Consider the following 17,500-nt stretch of genomic DNA (forward strand, 5'->3'; position numbering starts at 1 on the left):
TGCTCGGAATCTCATTACGACTCAAATACTGCAGTAATATAGCTGAAAGAGACGGTATCATGCTATCCCAGACATCTAGTATATGTTATGGTTCTTCTGCACATTCTTAACAACCATTGCTTAGGTTTAAAAGATCCTTGTGTGGATTTTTACAATCATTAATCTTGCTTGCGCCTGACAGTGGAAGAAGAAAATATTAATGGCGATTTGTCTATGCATATATTATGGTCTCAAATTGGATTGAATATTATGTGAATATGCATTTTTGATATCCAGGCTTTTAGAGCTACCGTATTTCTGGTGACAATTTTGTCCTAACACATATGTGATATAGAAGAAATATTCAGATATCATCAAGTTCTAGACTATATCCTGCATTTTGTACTATATACATGTTTAAAACAAGAATGATTCCTGAAATGCACTGACAATGTCAAAGTGAGCTTAGCTGTCTGAAGTGCTAAAATAAATGTATTTATTAGCAATTATTTTTACAAATAGTGTTACCCTTCAGGAGATTAATAAACAAATATAAGTATTTAGAGTTACATTAAAACCCACATATATATGATTTACTACATTTAAAACTTTTTTTTTCACACATGCAGAAATAGAAGTTTGCATGTTGAAGTATCACAATTTAACTTGTGTTTAATGATTGGTTAGTAAAATGGGTAAGGAAAAATAGAAAGGAAAATTATGAGAATTGCAATAAACTCAAGAAATGGACCATTACTGTTGTTACTTTTGAAATAAATAATGTGTATCAAACAATTCTAGTGTACGTGATTAGATATATGAAAACAAACACAAAGGTATAAGCAATGGTAATGGCTACGAAAAACATACCCAGATAATATAGATAGCTACAAAACATAATTTGAAATTTTTAAAAATAAGGCCACAATCCCATAAGGCATTTTAAGCAGGGGAGTGCTTGGGCAATATTCTTGCCGATAGGCCAAGAACTGTACCGTTCCCAGCTTAAAACGCTTTCCAAGGCAGGCAAGCCATATTTAGTGATGTCAGACATGTGGAAGTGTCTTTCTATAAAGTGCAAATCTTAACAGTCCTTGGAGACCATATAAATGTCAAAATAACACACAACATATACATACTTGGGTTTTAAAAGCAATAGGCAAGTATTCCCACCAACAATGGCATAAGTTGAGGGTGGAGTTTATTTCATTGGCATTTGGTATCAGTTTGAGCGCGCATTTCAAAACAGATGACAAGATAGTGCCGCCTCAAGATGGCAGAAAGTAAATAAATCTACCCTGACATCTTAACAAAGCTCAATATTACCTCCTTTGTTCATATAAAGTGCGTCTAAAACAGTGACACACACTTCCGATGTAAGACCCCACGAGAGACCCATGCCCTGGGTGCCGAGGGCGGTGCGAGGATGAGTGAGACAGTCAACTGTCTTCCGTCTGCCACGTCTCCAACTGCTCTCCTGTCTTGTCTGATGACCATATCCTTTGGGAGATGTTTGTTTCAGCTTAGACAAAGGGGGGTGAGTTCAAAGGGCTTGCATGATGGGGAGATGTAGGTCACTTTAGGTCAACCAGGCTCAGGTGTGGTAGGTGCGAATTGGCTGCTTCCTCTGGTGATGTAAACACAGGAGGACTATCACAGGGAGGTACAGTTTCCGTTTCGACCATGGACAGATGTGTGGAACCATATTGTTTACACAGTGTATTTAGCCTTTGAGCAGATCTTTCTGGCATTTCCATTCATGTCTGCAGATTATTTCTTGTACTGACGACTTCAACCATGTGTCCTCTTCAAGAATAAAGACTAAATAACTAACAAGCAGAGGGTGATGATGGAATATTATATGTGTGTATGGGGGGGGAGTATGGGTGTGTGTGGGTGTAGGTGTTCATTGTTATGTGCTGGAATGTGTGTGTGTTTATATAAAACTTTCATGTCGTTGAAAGTATTGTTATTTGTGTCTCACATATCATCTGTGAGAGGGAAAAATATTAGCAGAAATGATAATGACTGGTTAGTAGAATTGTAAATGTTAAGCATTTGTGAAAAACTAAAAGGAACAATATGAAACAATGTTAGAAGGGTATGAATGAGAATGAATATCGTAACAATACAAGAGATGTATTTGACTGGTTTCCGATATATCTTGGTCAGAAATACATCTCTTGTATTGTGAATATATTCATTCTCATTCATATCTTTTCTCCATTTGTCAACATGAAGACAGTTCAATATGAACCAAGAATATTCTTTATATACGTAATATAGAAATAGGAAAAATGAGATATTAACAAAAGTCAAGAGGTGACTTCATTTGTAATAATTTTGAAGTCCTAATAGATATTCCATTAGGTGATTTATTAAGATTGTAGAAATAATCTTTATATATTTTTCCTGAAGATTATTTTTAAGGTAGTTTAGATTTTAAATGTATTTTGTTAGTTATATCTGAGTGTTAGTGCAAGCTATTGTAGTATTTGTTTCCCATATAGTGCATACATTTTAATGACAGTGAAATGGTATAAATTCTTATTAAAAAGTTTAATTAACATTCATTATGTTGGCTAGTAAGGCCTTACCTTTATAATCTAGTTATGATAGGTTGCTTCAGAGATGCTGTATTACTTATCAGTGTTCAGAGATAGAGGCAGTGAGTTGACAGCTAGTTCCTCTAGAGCACCATTTCTCTTACTTGGTTGAATTTTGGTGATATATGGATTTTATTAGTGTACAATATATACATATGTCACTAGTAGTATAAACAACCTCGGTTCTAGATTTCATAGGATATTGAAACTAAACATACTGATGGGTCCTAGTCAGTGATTGACACACTTGTCAAAATTTACAGCCCAAAACAATAACCATGGAGATATCCTCTTGTATTATTTTAGGCTTTAATTATATCTTTTCTGAGGAAGTAGGTATTTTACGAATTGTTGAACTTAAAGAGATGTTTATGCTTATCAGGATAGTACAAGAATTAGCTTGAGGTACACTATGATGAAAACTATATTATGAACTTCGGATTCATATTGTATTTCAGAGTTCAGAAATTATAGATGTACAATATTACAAAGTACTCAATATCTTGCAAAAAGGGAAATGTTTGCAAACTGTTAGAATGCTTGTAGAATAAAGAAATATGAGATTTACTTTGGAAATGAATGGGGGAAACAATCATCGTTGATTTTTTGTCTACGTCTATCTGCTGATCAGCTAAAGACGGTTTCACAATGTTCCCTCTGAAGTTTCCCTCAGGATAGCTGGCACTCGCATCAAATGAGTTCCATCTGGTAAAGCGAATGACCAGGGGTGTTGGGGACGAAATGTCCTCAGCTACGTTTATCTGCTGATCAGTTAAATTCGGTTTCACAACTTTCATCAGTGCTTTTAAAGATTTATGGCTCTAATGATGCAGGAGGGTATGAATATACATTGAAATAACCTTTTAACCCTATATCCAATATATGTCTGAGAACAAAACATGGTCAAAGAGGTGCATCATACAAAGTCCCAGACATTCGTTATGTTGTACAAACCTCTCCCCAAACACATCTTACTTTCATAAAGTGCAAGATCAGTTTTTGATGTGTTTTTTGTAGAAATAGAAAACCTGTCTTATGTGGCAAGAAATACAGTTTCTCTCTTTCTCTTTTCTCTCTCTCTCTCTCTCTCTCTCTCTCTCTCTCTCTCTCTCTCTCTCTCTTTCTCTCTCTCTTTCTCCCTTTCTCTCTTTCTCTCTCTCTTTCTCTCTTTCTCTCTTTCTCTCTTTCTCTCTCTCTCTCTTTCTCTCTCTCTCTCTTTCTCTCTCTCTCTCTTTCTCTCTCTCTGTGTCTCTCTCTCTTTCTCTCTCTCTCTTTCTCTCTCTCTCTCTCTCTTTCTTTCTTTCTTTCTTTCTTTCTTTCTTTCTTTCTTTCTTTCTTTCTTTCTTTCTTTCTTTCTTTCTTTCTTTCTTTCTTTCTTTCTTTCTTTCTTTCTTTCTCTCTCTCTCTCTCTCTCTCTCTCTCTCTCTCTCTCTCTCTCTCTCTTTCTCACTCACTCTCTCTCTCTCTCTCTCTCTCTCTCTCTCTCTCTCTCTTTCTCTTTCTCTCTCTCTCTCTCTCTCTCTCTTTCTCTCTTTCTCTCTTTCTCTCTCTCTCTCTCTCTCTCTCTCTCTCTCTCTCTCTCTCTCTCTCTCTCTCTCTCTCTCTCTCTCTCTCTCTCTCTCTCTCTTCTCTCTCTCTCTCTCTCTCTCTCTCTTTTTTATTAGTATTAGTATTAGTATTTTGTGTGTGTGTGTGTGTTGTTTCCCTAATGTTATAAAGAATAAATAAATAACCGCTAAAATTATATTTAACCAGACAAACAATTTTCTCTTTGCTTCGTTTAATGGCACATATTGCATAATGACATTTTAAGACTCCCATTACTAAATTCTCTGGTTAATTATCTCAGGGAATATGCAGGCTATATAATCCTTACATGTATTTTCTTTGATCAACAAGTGATTAAATTACAATGAAAGGATAACTTTGAAATCCTGATACTCGATTTGGGAGAAATTAAGACATAGATTTCACACCCTCCGGCTTTCCTGATTCTAGTCTATGCTAATAAGGGAATGTATTTACGTGTGTATATGGTACTCTCTTATACAAAATTTTATCTATAACTCAGTTATTTGTAGAAAGTAGGCTTTTCTGCCAGGACGTAAATAGAGACATTCAGTCATTCCCATCTCTCTATGTCCAAATCATAAAATTCTCATGTATTTATTTTGCTCATGATTTTAAAATTGTGCTTTGACTTTTCAGGCAGTATGCTGTGGACTGTGGAGCTAGAAGGAGGCCCGCAGCGTGTGAATCATGCTGCGGTCGCTGTGGGAGATAGAATATATTCTTTCGGGGGCTACTGCACCGGTGAAAACTACCGCACAATTAGAAATATGGATGTCCATGTATTGAACACAGGTAAGCTTTGACAAATTGAACAACCTTTTTTTCTTTTTATGTGTGCATGTAATTCTTAATATTGTATCTAATTGTTTATTAATATTATACATAATTTTTTGTGACAGTAATGTTCCCTTTAGTTATGAATTGAGTATTTGTGTATTTGATGACAAGGTATAGTTCACTTCAATAATTTTAGGAACATAATCTGATGCTGCTAGGGATGGCATCTTTGCACATGCCATACCCATTGTGAGTTTAGATATTTAATTGTCTTTACATGTGCACAAGAACTTAAGTTGCCAGTGAGCCAGGTATAAGGACTACCGATCTCACCTATTTTCTCTTTTCCTTAATTTTTGGACATATTGTCTTTGATTTTATATTGCAATTGGTCACGTCTTTATAATAATGATGACAGTATTGGTATTGGTAACATTATTAGAAAAGAAATTTCTTTGAAAGCTCAGGGAATGTTGAAAAACACGACCACAGTGAAGGCTACATTTTCTCAGCAACATTACGTTAATGGTGCTTATATTAACAAAATTTTGTGGCAAAATAATGTCGCTATGGCTGTTTCACTTCCACATATCATGATAGGAAAGATTTTAAAAATGATGATAATTGTTTTTAAAAATTGGTATTAATAAGGCTTGTAAATTTTCTTAATTTCTTATTTAATTTTGTATATTCATAATTAGACAGGTATTGGGTATGCATACAGATTTTTGGGAGAGAGGTATTCATTTGTAGATCCGTGTTCTCATATTTGTCTTCTTTTCCAGTGACCTACAGATGGAAAGCTATAGATATAAAACAAGAGCGAGAGTTTGTGCCGTTCCAAAGATATGGTCATACAGCTGTAGCCTTTGGCCATCTTGTATATGTATGGGGTGGCAGAAATGACGTTTCTGCTTGTAACATTCTTTATTGTTTTGATACAAGTAAGTAGGTAAAATTTTTCGAACAGGTGCATATGCTTACAAGTCTAGTGTGTTCATCTCTTGTCATTGTATTATCATTATTATGTCTTAAAGAAATAACTAGTGACTTTTAGATTGAAATAAGTTGTTAAAATCACTTAATCTTCTCAATGACATACAATATTCTTTTGCTAATTAACTAAATTTCTCATAACACCCAAGATAATAAACTGCTGTCTGTTATATCTATGTCAATATATTTATTTTGTGTAAATATGATATTCAGGACTGAGGAAAGCTCATCAATGTTTACTGTAAATTTCACTTATAAATGTAGTATTAGGTAGTATATGTATCATCTTTGTATATTCTGTGATTTTTATTTATTATTTTAATATGTATATATCCCATGTAGCATTTTATGTTATACAGAAAGAGTATATGAATGTATTAGGTATACTAAAGTAAGGCAGATAAATTTCAAGTTTACATTCTATGATTTTACTAGTGAATTATCCTCTCAAAAATACTAAATTTAACTGATGTATAGAAAAATGTACTACTATATATACTGGTGGTTTGCATTTTAGCACACATAAGTACTGAATTCAAAAGTGTAGGAGATTATATTTTTAAGACTAATGCTTTGTTCAGAATTTCTTGTTCATTTTGGACACATGACTTGGTAACTTGGAAGGACGTGTTGTCTCTTCATAGCCCTCAGACCAAAGAAAAAAATTAATACTGGCATGAGTTTTCTTGCACTCTCGTAACGTTGAATTTTTTATCCAAAGCATCTGTGTATATCTTCATTTACACTGTATTACACTTTTAGTTTCTTTGACAGATTTAATGACAGGATGGATATGGTTCCAAATAATTTTCTAATTAGTTTAAATTTATTTATTCTGCAGTAAGCTTGAATGATCATTGTATATGTATCTGGATAATGGAAACAGAATTGAAAGATACTCAGTTATCAAATATTTTTTTATCAATATATTCTCTCTTTTTTCAGATACTCATGAATGGTCCGTTCCTAAAGTCCACGGGCATATCCCAGAAGCCAGGGATGGCCACTCTGCCTGTATTATAAACGATCATATGTATATCTTCTCTGGTTACTTAGAATACGTAGAATCATACACTCAGGACGTTCACACTTTGAATTTAAGAACGATGACCTGGTCCTACATCAAGGCCACAGTAAGTACTTGAATCTAATGTTGCTTTGTCTCTTTTTCTTGTCTTGCTTTCCACTGTTCTTCTCTCCTTCACGTTCTTCTTGACTTTATGTTCATCTTGACATGTGGTAAGAAATGGTGGTTTATATATAGAAGATAATATGGAATATGGTAGTTTATATATGGAAGAGAGTATGGTACAAGACTGTCTGCTTGAGGCTCCTTTTACTTGTACATATTGTCTTGGTGTTTGTAAAAAATGGTAATTTGTGGGTTTTTTGATAGCCCTCATATATGTATTAAAGTGCTATGTCAATCAATATGAGTGCTATATATTGATATACCCCTGAAACCAAATATAACTTTGACAACTATTTTAAATTGGTATTATCTGATTGTCTTGCATTGATCCTTAATGGAAATTATATACTCATTGATGTATATGTGATCTTAAAGAATGAATGCTAACCACAAGTAAGTGACTCGGAGATCTAAAAGGATGAGGGTCCTAAACTCTGTTTATTCCATGATTTTAGAATATGTTTATTGTCTATATAGCCTTATCAGCCCAGTCCCTATTTCAAACAAAAATTTACACTTGTTTTTATTTAGTAATAAGCTGTTTGTATATATATTTATGGTTCACAAAGTCATGTAATCCTCCTTAACCAGGGTCCAGCCCCGGTATACAGAGACTTCCACACAGCGACTGGTGTTGATGGCATCATGTATGTGTGGGGAGGCAGAGAGGTGGCTAGCGGATGGTACGACTCGCCCGAACACGAAGAATACGGAGCTGATCTGTATGCCCTGGACACTGTCACAAACCGCTGGAGCATTATACCCTGTTCTGGCATGATACCCATAGGCAGAAGATCTCATTCAGCATGTTTGTATATTGAGTTTTCATTTTTGTGTTTTTTGTGTGTTTTGAAAGAAGAAATTGAATTGGATGCTCTTTTGATGAAGTTATAGTGAAGGAAACACACCTGGTTTGTGCAAATGATAAATTTGGGTGAGCTACTTAAGTTTTTTTTTTTTTTCCAAGTTTTATATAATTTGTATGTTTTAAGAATTGTAAATAATTATTAGGAGCAAGAATATCTGTAGTTAAATGCTTAAGATTTAAGTTTCATATTATGTATATAATTTTTTCCCCCCACCAACAGCTTAAAGATCTCTGCCCCGTGACCTTCACATTTTGTATACTATAGAATATAATTTTTCCCCCATACTTTGCCTGCATATTAAAGCCAAATTGATTGAATTATTTTGATTAGTCGTAACTTTCAATTCATAACCTAGGTAGTGAAGGATCAAATTTACTTCTTTCTAACAATACTTAATCTTTGAGACCCCTTTGCGGAAAACAGACCAGCAATGTTTTTTTGTTTTATTTTTTTCTCATTTCATATTTATCTTATCATTCCATGTGTGAAACCTGATATGTGATAAGTAGTATATGCAGTAGTATTATGATGAAAAGTTGATTGCTGCTGAAGGTAACTATCTGCAGATTTTAAGGAATTTATCCTTGAAAATAGATTACAGTTCATAAATTTTGGTCATCCTCTTGCGCAAATGCGATTGATATGGCTTTTGTGTTTGATTTTTATTTATGACTGTTCTCCCATTTGGGAGTTACGAATGATATCTCTATAATTGAATTTTTATGTGATAGAGAAATATTAAGGTTATCTTGATGTAATTTTGACTTTAAAGAATATATACATACAGCAGATTGTTCCTTTAACTCGTTGGATCCAGTTTTGTCATGGAAATCATGGTGCAAAAAATACGGGCAGTGGTTTATGTAGGTAGCCAATATCCTGGGCGTGCGGTGCGCGCAAACATCCATGAGCGGTGACAAGACTCTGCACCTCCCCTTTTCAAAGTTATTTTGTGTAAACTTTTTTTTGGCCTTTTGCCATTTTCCAGTGTCCATATTTGTCTTTTGATTTGCTTTATGCAGATGTTAATAGCTTATTTTCATTGCACAGACTCCATCTCATCTCTCTATGTAGTAAATAACTTGATATATATTTTATTTTTTTGTAATTTTCAATTATCCGTAATACAATCTGCACCACCAGTCACAGTGGCCAGGAATATGGTGCATCCTCCCTGGAGCTGGTGTTCTTCCAGTCATGCCTTACACACGTTACATTCAACATTCATTTATCGATGGAAATAATGCTAAATTCCCCTTCTAAGTGCCAAATGAGTCAAATCACACTCCAAGAGGTTTGTGCACTCATGGTGAGTCTTTTCTGCTCATGACGGCAAGTTCGTGCTGAAATGCTCATTTCAGCAAGTTCGCATCACCCCAGCCCACAGCCGAATTTTCCCATGACGGCATGTTTACTTGACCCGCCCCTCAAGCCAAATTTTTTCTTGATGTGATGATTACATCATCTGGATCATAAGGGTTAATACATGGAAATATTTCAGCCAAAGAGGATTTCGCTCAAAGCTTAAAGGCAGCATAGTTCAGTGATACATCATATATTGAATGTAGAAATGCAACATACTTATGAATTTCATATTTGTATGGGATTATGATAGATATTGAGAGTGCTAAAGGTATCTAACCAGATTTTTAATTTATGATTTATTTCTGTTTCAGTTGTTTATAGAGGGCAAATATACGTCTTTGGTGGCTTTAACAGTAGAAAGTGTTTGCATTTCAATGACCTGCACAGATTTGACCCAGGTAAGAAGTATGGAGTAGTCTTTTTGTAACTACTAAGCATTTCCTAAAATGATAAATAAAAAGCCTTGTTTTTTAAAGTGTTAAGGAGATCCATAGGATTATGACTGATATTACAAATTACCTTACAGTTTTACATGTGTGGGAAGAGGTGAAACCACTAGGACAAGGCCCATGCCCGAGGAGGAGACAATCCTGCTGTGTCGTGGGATCCAAAATGTTTCTCTTTGGAGGCACAAGGTAGCTAAACTATACGTGGTCCTTAGGGATGCATATAAAGCGTTATTTGAAAATGTACTTGAATATTGAGAACAAGTATTATTTTCTCTCTCATTTTTCCAGTCCAAAAGAAAATTACGATGAGATACTTGAGGAGGATCCAAATGGAGAGGAACAAACTGACCGACGACTTAAAGACCATAATGATCTTCACGTGCTTGACTTTGGTGAGTATCTTCTGGGATTAGAGACTTTTTTCAGGAATGAAATAGTGAAAAAATTGGTTTGGTATTCTCTCGAAATTTATTTGAATTTTTGTTGGTGTATTTTTTATTACTTGAATAGTGCTAAGTAGTAGCAAGTGATGTATGGATAGAGGGGCAAAATGGCTTTGCATTGTATATTCCATATTGTACAAAGATCATTCTGTTAATTGGCGGTAATTTTTGTCACTGCATAACAGGTTTTTAAAACTAGTTATATACTGTTTTTGTAAAAATCTTGCTGATGAATAGTTCTTATGGTAAAGTAAAGGTAAGGAGGATCTTATACCTAGTTAGAATTACCATTATTATACTTAGCATGATCATATATACAAAAGATGGCCTAAAATGGCATTTTTGGATGATGTGGGATGCCTGCATTGTAGAGAACCTCCTTTAACCTCCAAGAATATCCTTGAAGACTTGCCAACTCTGCTCTCAACCTTTGGATTCCATTCCCCTCAAAGAAATAGTTACGGCATTGTAGTGAATTGGCATATTAGAAAATCTGCAGCTGCTTCATGGAGATCATACATTTCTGCTGCATTTTGTAAGCCCAGGTATTTGTAAGTCCATATATACTGTTAGGTGTGGGAAAAGAAACATTTTAAAAATCTCTCTAACACATTACACAAAAAAATGGTCTGTGGTGACCAATAGAAGTCTGAATTTGTTAGCATATTGCATATGTGGTCATATTTATATCTGATAAAGCTCCCTTGCTAAGCCTACCCTTTTTATTTTAGGAATTCTGTTACTGATGAGTTCAAATTTGTCAATATTATCTAATTGAATTTCTTATTGTTGCTGTTTGTTTTTCCTCTTTACTGCATTTGTGTTCCTAATTTTGGATACCTAATGAGATGATATCTTGTGAAAAAGAGCCATTTATTATTTGTATGAACTCCCACACCAATAACCATTGTTCTACTTTCAGAACCAAGCCTGAAAACCTTATGCCTGCTTGAAGTACAGAAGTTGAAGCTGGACACAACTTGGTTGCCTCGGGAATTGCACATGCTCCTCAACTTTATGCAGATGCCCAATAATATCACTCGACCTCTGAATCACACTGGTTGAGCTGCTGGATGAAAATATACCACCAGGCAGAAGTTCTTGCATTTTGTACACAAACTCTCTTTGCCCTTGCTGTAGTATTGATACCATACAAAATTGAAACTAAGCAAAGATGCTGTACTTTTGTTGCGTGACTACACCTCTGTGGCTTTCATATCTGTATGATTTGGTAAACTGTGGATTGGTGAGAGGCCATCCAGCAACCATAGTCGCAACTTCAAGCACCAGTCTAAGCTTTTCATGCAAAAAAAATGCTTGCTCCTTTTCATACTGCACCATTTGTGAATACAGTATTCTCCTGTATTTCAGAAAATCAAGTTATGGTTGAGGCTTGTATCTACATATTGTTTTGAAATATAAATTATATAGCTATTTTGTACCTGTTGAGATGCTAGTTAAAAACTGTAGTTGTTGACAATATAAAGTATATTGGTGATTTGTGAGTTTTCACAAATTCTTAATTAAAAGATAAAAAGGTTTGAAAGGCATAGAGGTACTGTTGTATTTCCATTCAAGAAATGCATACTTTTTCTCTTTGTTTTTCATTATTATCATTCTCATTATTTTTCTCTTGGTACCTTAAAGAACATGATGTGTCATGGTTTATGGAGTGTCACCTATGGATGATGAATGTTTGCAGTGTGAGAAGATCCTACAGATGGCCAGGTCTCACTAAATATATTTATAATAATAAAATATGTAGAAGCAGAAAACGTTTTTCTTTGGTGTTCTTTTATTGTACAATAAAGGTATTTCGAACCAGTGTGATATAGAATAAAAGGAAATATCAAATTGGAATTGATAATGATGAGTCTTCTTTTGTTTCTCTCTGTATTCCAATTAGTGAGTTTGTATCAACAAATGCAACTTATTGTTACTGGAAAAACACAATATTTTCAAGAATATGCATATCTGGAGGCATCTTTTATGGTGTAACATCTATTAAATGCTTGATTTCCAGGTGTTTTTTTCCCATCTTCTCTTCAGTTGTAATTTGATGGTGTTTCATGCCAGATATTTTTTTTCCGTTGCTGGATTTTCGTACTATAAACATGTATTCAAGTATGATGTATTTATATTTTGTCTTTATAAATAAAAGTATAACAGCAACATTTTGTGTACAATTATTGAGTGCATATTAAGAATTTATGTTTTTTAAACATTTTCTAGGAAACAAATTCTTTATGGAAGAACTTTCTGCAAGGAAGGCATTAAGTGTTTTTGACAAATATATGTCGGCTTTCGTAAGTTTGATAGATGGGAGAACAGATGATACTTTAAATGTTGTAACACCATTTCAGCCCTTAAGGCCTGTTGACACAAATGGGCATGATCATTGGGCACACGGGCAGACACGAAAAGAGATGATGTCCGGGATAGACAGGCTACTCTGTTACAAGTAGTTTCCTAATATTCTTGCCTGCGATGTCACGCTTACAGTTGCCTGTTGATGTGTCCCCGCTTGTGTGACTGTCCCTTAGTAAATATAGTCTATGTTGAAGAGGCTCACTCAGGTTTAAGTTATATTTTCCAGATTTCAGAAGTTTCAGGATCCACAGAGTTAATGAAGTAGCAAAGTAGAAGCCCACATCCTCAAGTAGAGAATGTCAATACAGCAGATAATTTTAGGCAATCAGCGAGACGCCAAGTTCAGAGGATATACATATACATTGTTTAATTATTTTCCAATTGATTCCATAGCTTAATGAAGTATTGTTATAAAAAACGAAGAGATAAAGATTATTTGAAATGTAATGTCAGTACTGTTGTACAACAAAATGATATTGGAAAAATGTATAAAGATAGGTAGAAGTGGAGGAGATGAGTGAATGGGTTAAGATAGGAATAAACAAGAGGGGATTAGATAAGGTGAAGAAGATGTCTGCATCTGAGGAAGGGAATCAGTTTTCAAAGCAGAAAGTGTGGGATTCTGTAAAGATGTCTGCCAGGTTGAGAGGTCGGTGTAGAGAGGAAAGGTGAGGGAAAGCAGAGGTACAGGCTGCAGTAAAGCGTGGACAGGGCAACATTTCATAGGGAACACTGGGTTGGGTTAGAGCATGACATGATGCAGGAATGCGAAAGGCGAGTGTGCCCAATACACCCCACCGATTCAAACTCTCCTGGCTTCCCGACCCCAGGCTCTCCTTTGACCACGACTCTGAACACTACAACTACTACCCACTCCTCAATGGCAACTAGTGCATTATCCACCCAAGTCGAGACCTACTGTCCCTACTGCTTGAACACCAACATCTCTACCCCCATAACCTTCTTCACCAATCACCTCATCTTCCCTTATTACTACCTTACAGCCTTATTCTTTGTCTCTCCGTAATACTACACCCTCGACAATACTCCCTCTTCCACACGTCCCCGTCCTTCTACCATCCACAACTCTACTAATATCTTAAATACCCTATTTAGCCCAGCCAAATGGGACCGACTTTTCTTGATCCCCCCTCCAGCTCCTTAATCAGGCTCCTCTACCGTACCCGACCCTCTCGTTCCCCTCTCGTTACAGTTACATTTGAAACAAGCTATAGCATTATCAATTCTAACTGATCTCTCTTGCAACCCTATTCCTGTAAAACCTCATCCACCCATTAATACTTGTACCGGAACTGTGTATCTCAGCAAAATGTCATATGGATATCGATTGGTCAGATTGTGGAGAATACTTACTTGGCTGCCTCAAAGACCATGATGTGATGTCAGTACATTGCTACTGCATTCCTCCTAGAGGTCATCGAAACTAACCCACCAACACTGCTAAAATTACTTTCCGTACACATAACCCCTTTCGTATCAACATGGCTGGCTAATCACTGCCTATTCGACCATGCCAACCTCCTCCCCGTCAATGTCAAAACTGTTGGCGCTTTGGACATCCTGTCAAACACTGCCACAGACCGATTCCTCCTACGTGACCAACCCGTCGTAACCGATCAAATTGCCCTGCACAAACAGATGTGCTAACTGCGGCGGCCTCCATATATTTTATTGAGGTTGTCCGACTTACAGGTTTGAGTCTGAGGTAGCCACTCTCAGATACAAAAATAATCTCACTATGCGTGAAACCAGACATGAAGCACGCAGACAAAGGCTATATTAGAGATTTTATATAAACCATATATACATATATATATATATATATATATATATATATATATATATATATATATATATATATATTATATATATATATATACATATATATATATATATATATATATATATATATATATATATATATATATATATATATATATTGTGTGTGTGTTTGGATAGGTGTGTATGTATGTATGTATACATATGTATGCACACAGATACACATACACAATATATATATTGTTTTTCTTTTCTTTTTTCTCTTTTCTGTGGTCTGAAGGGAATGCAGCCCCCTCACACTCACTACTGCTCCCTGGTGATGTTCCAACCCCCACTCTTGGAGAACCATATCGTAGCGTCGAGGTAGTACTCGCATCAGCTCAATGAAGGTAAAAGGAAGGTGCAGATCAGGTCTCCATGGGACACTGAACTGAACTGACCTAACGTAGCAGTTCCGCGTTGCTATTACCTAAAGCCAATAAAAGTTCTTATTCATTTCCAAATGGTTTCTTCTCATTTTCTGTTCAAGTTGTAACAGGCTTGTGATGAGTGATAATTGTCAGATTCCTTTCTCGTTGTTTAATTATTTTCCAGCTGATCCCATATCTTGAAAGAGTAAAAAAGAAAAAAATAGAGAAAATTTTATTATACGTGTGATATCATTTGAGCAGTTAATGGTGTGATCTTAAGTTACATATGATAATAACAAGTTTTATAAATAAGGAGAATGGGATGACGATTAAGAGGGAAAACGTAATTGTTTTCCCTGAGATGTGGATGATACAAAAAAAAAATAATAAAAAATAAATAAATAAACTAAAAAAAATGAACTAACAAGGTAATGAAAAATAGGTCGCTTTATTCCTGCCTCTAGCATTTACAAGACGGAAATTGGCAAAGATAGGACATTGGGGCTTGAGTTTTACATTGCTATGAGGTCGTGTCTTTCTTGCTTTCTTTTCTCTATGACTGATTCTTTTTAAAATGCCTCCTTTGTATAATTTGCATAAATACCCTGGGTAGACATAATGTTTCTTTCATGTTCCTGGTGTCCAAAATATGTTTTAACATACTGAGAAAGATTGTACATTTAGAAGTTGCAAAAACATAGAAATAAAGATCTGATAGTTGTGTGAAAAGTTGCACCTTCAAAGAATTGCAGCAACCTATTCTTCAATATTCAGAGATGGTGAAACAGAATTCCTGTTATACAAAATGACAAAATGGCGGAGAGTAATCTGCATGACTAAACATCTATACTATTCTATAAAAGTCACAAATCTATTTTTGATCACTATAATCTAAATATTCTTCTACCGTGTATCCAAACAGCTCAAAGTCAATTTTAAATCTTTCATATAGCAGAAGAATCTGTTTCTTGGTAAGACTTTTATAATAAACAGGTAAAACTTCCTTCGACGACTTAGAAAACTTCTTGTGATTCCTCCATTCAAACACATTTTGGATTTCTTTCAAGTTGGCAATTTGGGCGAGAAACTGCTCGTCTTCCGTCATGGTTTCGAGTTTGATGACCACTTGGTAATCCGAAGAACACACGCCACACTGCACCCAGTAAGGCGTCCAGCATACAACCTGGAATATTAGAAAGCAAAGGAAATTGTAGAGGCTTATGGTTCTTGAACTGAAAAGAAACAGTAAGGTCTGTAACCTGTACCGATATATAACAAGGAATAGACTAAAGGGGCCTAAAATGCACAACGGAGGTCACATTTGATTTCTTTTTTCAATATATAAACTTACATTTTCATCCCATTCCTGTGCGGTTGTCAGATTGGCTGTGAAATCAATAATGTAATCGACAAACTCTGGGAAAGTAGGCGTAGTAGCTGTAATGTTGCTGTCTGGCGGTCTGTACTTGAGAATTATAGCACGCTGAAGGTCCTCAAAATACGGTGCAAACGGTTTGGGATTCGGCCGCTCGATCTTGTCCCTATACGCGGAGAGTAATCTGTGGAAAAAAAAAAAAAAAAAAAAAAACGCGCTGGGTGAGTCTCATAGAATGAATCGTGTGTGTTTGTGTGGCCTTAATGCGCGTGCTTACACATGGGGCGCATATATGGACATCTAATTCCAAGGGGTTATAAGGGCACATTGCTATATTCTATGAGCATTGCTATATTCCCACCTGGTAAAGGGATGACGGACAACTAGAAATCGCAAGGATGACTGGAAGACTTGGTTCTTCTCTCTGGATGTGCTTGGAGCTTTGTATTCCTCAAACACTCGGCGGTGTCCTCCTCCAAACCGAGGCTGGAAAGAAGCCCTCCACTTCAGACTCGATAAAAGATACATTCTGCACCAGAGCCAACGTTTAAGCCTTTTATAACGTGTTCCTTTGGCTAATCAAACCTATTCTCATGAAATACATTTTGATTATCTGTTTCCAGCACTGTACTTCAACAGATCTTCCAACTTACCATGTACTTCTTCCTTTCCTTTCCTGCCTTTTTGTACTTGTCCAAGGCATGGTTGTCATCATTCACGTGGGCCAGGCGTTGGAAATAGACCATCCACGTGGTTGACGCAACCTGGAAGATTTAAGGCTTGAAATATGTTGTGGATGAGACTGTTTTAGCATGTCTTAGTTGAGTCACAGAGCAGGCTAAGTAAGACTGACCAACTAATAATTATTCCTGACTTTTTCAACTAGATTTCAAAACCGTTTAAGCATCTGACAAAGGAATGGGCTTATATCTAGACCGGGTTCCCTCGACACTTGGAATCCACGTCGCTCAAACCAAGCCTGGAAGAGACGCTCACCTTATAAATGGGGCAGTAGACAAGCGGAGGCGACCTGGAGGTGTCCCAGACGAGGCTCACGTACTGGCGGATGAAAAGGTCTGGATGGCTGTTGCAGGTGTCCGCCAGACGAGCCACTCGCGCTTTCTGGATCTCCATGCCCTCTTCAACCAGCTCCCGGGCCTGCAGGTGTAAAGCAAAGGTCAGGCGGATTATTAAAATATTAAAGTTTATCCGGATTTGGGAGAGGGGAGGGAGAGATAGACACACAGAGTGGGGGATAAGAGAAAAGGAAGTACCAAGACTGATAAAAATATATTTG

The 17,500-nt window shown here is 36.0% G+C and overlaps 2 protein-coding genes across 4 annotated transcripts in view; one reads left to right on the top strand and one right to left on the bottom strand.

The window, feature by feature from the left end:
• Positions 1–12,420, top strand: part of LOC113812699 (kelch domain-containing protein 3) — a 13,428-nt gene extending 1,008 nt beyond the window's left edge. For all 3 annotated transcript variants that reach the window (XM_027364623.2, XM_027364622.2, XM_027364621.2), the window contains exons 2-9: positions 4,794–4,949; positions 5,720–5,878; positions 6,876–7,063; positions 7,714–7,930; positions 9,668–9,754; positions 9,883–9,991; positions 10,094–10,197; positions 11,171–12,420. In XM_027364623.2, coding sequence (XP_027220424.1) covers positions 4,799–4,949; positions 5,720–5,878; positions 6,876–7,063; positions 7,714–7,930; positions 9,668–9,754; positions 9,883–9,991; positions 10,094–10,197; positions 11,171–11,313 — 1,158 coding nt within the window. In that variant the 5' untranslated portion in view covers positions 4,794–4,798 and the 3' untranslated portion in view covers positions 11,314–12,420. The remainder of the gene's footprint in view (positions 1–4,793; positions 4,950–5,719; positions 5,879–6,875; positions 7,064–7,713; positions 7,931–9,667; positions 9,755–9,882; positions 9,992–10,093; positions 10,198–11,170) is intronic.
• A 2,626-nt stretch (positions 12,421–15,046) lies between these two features.
• The window catches only part of LOC113812698 (carbohydrate sulfotransferase 10), a 6,706-nt gene continuing 4,252 nt past the window's right edge, over positions 15,047–17,500 (bottom strand). The window contains exons 2-6 of the mRNA XM_027364619.2: positions 17,200–17,361; positions 16,857–16,967; positions 16,565–16,689; positions 16,180–16,387; positions 15,047–16,011 (exon numbers count right to left, since the gene is read on the bottom strand). Coding sequence (XP_027220420.2) covers positions 15,700–16,011; positions 16,180–16,387; positions 16,565–16,689; positions 16,857–16,967; positions 17,200–17,361 — 918 coding nt within the window. The 3' untranslated portion in view covers positions 15,047–15,699. The remainder of the gene's footprint in view (positions 16,012–16,179; positions 16,388–16,564; positions 16,690–16,856; positions 16,968–17,199; positions 17,362–17,500) is intronic.

The sequence above is a fragment of the Penaeus vannamei genome, chromosome 10 (genome assembly GCF_042767895.1).
Source record: "Penaeus vannamei isolate JL-2024 chromosome 10, ASM4276789v1, whole genome shotgun sequence".
Taxonomy (NCBI): Eukaryota; Metazoa; Arthropoda; class Malacostraca; order Decapoda; family Penaeidae; genus Penaeus; species Penaeus vannamei.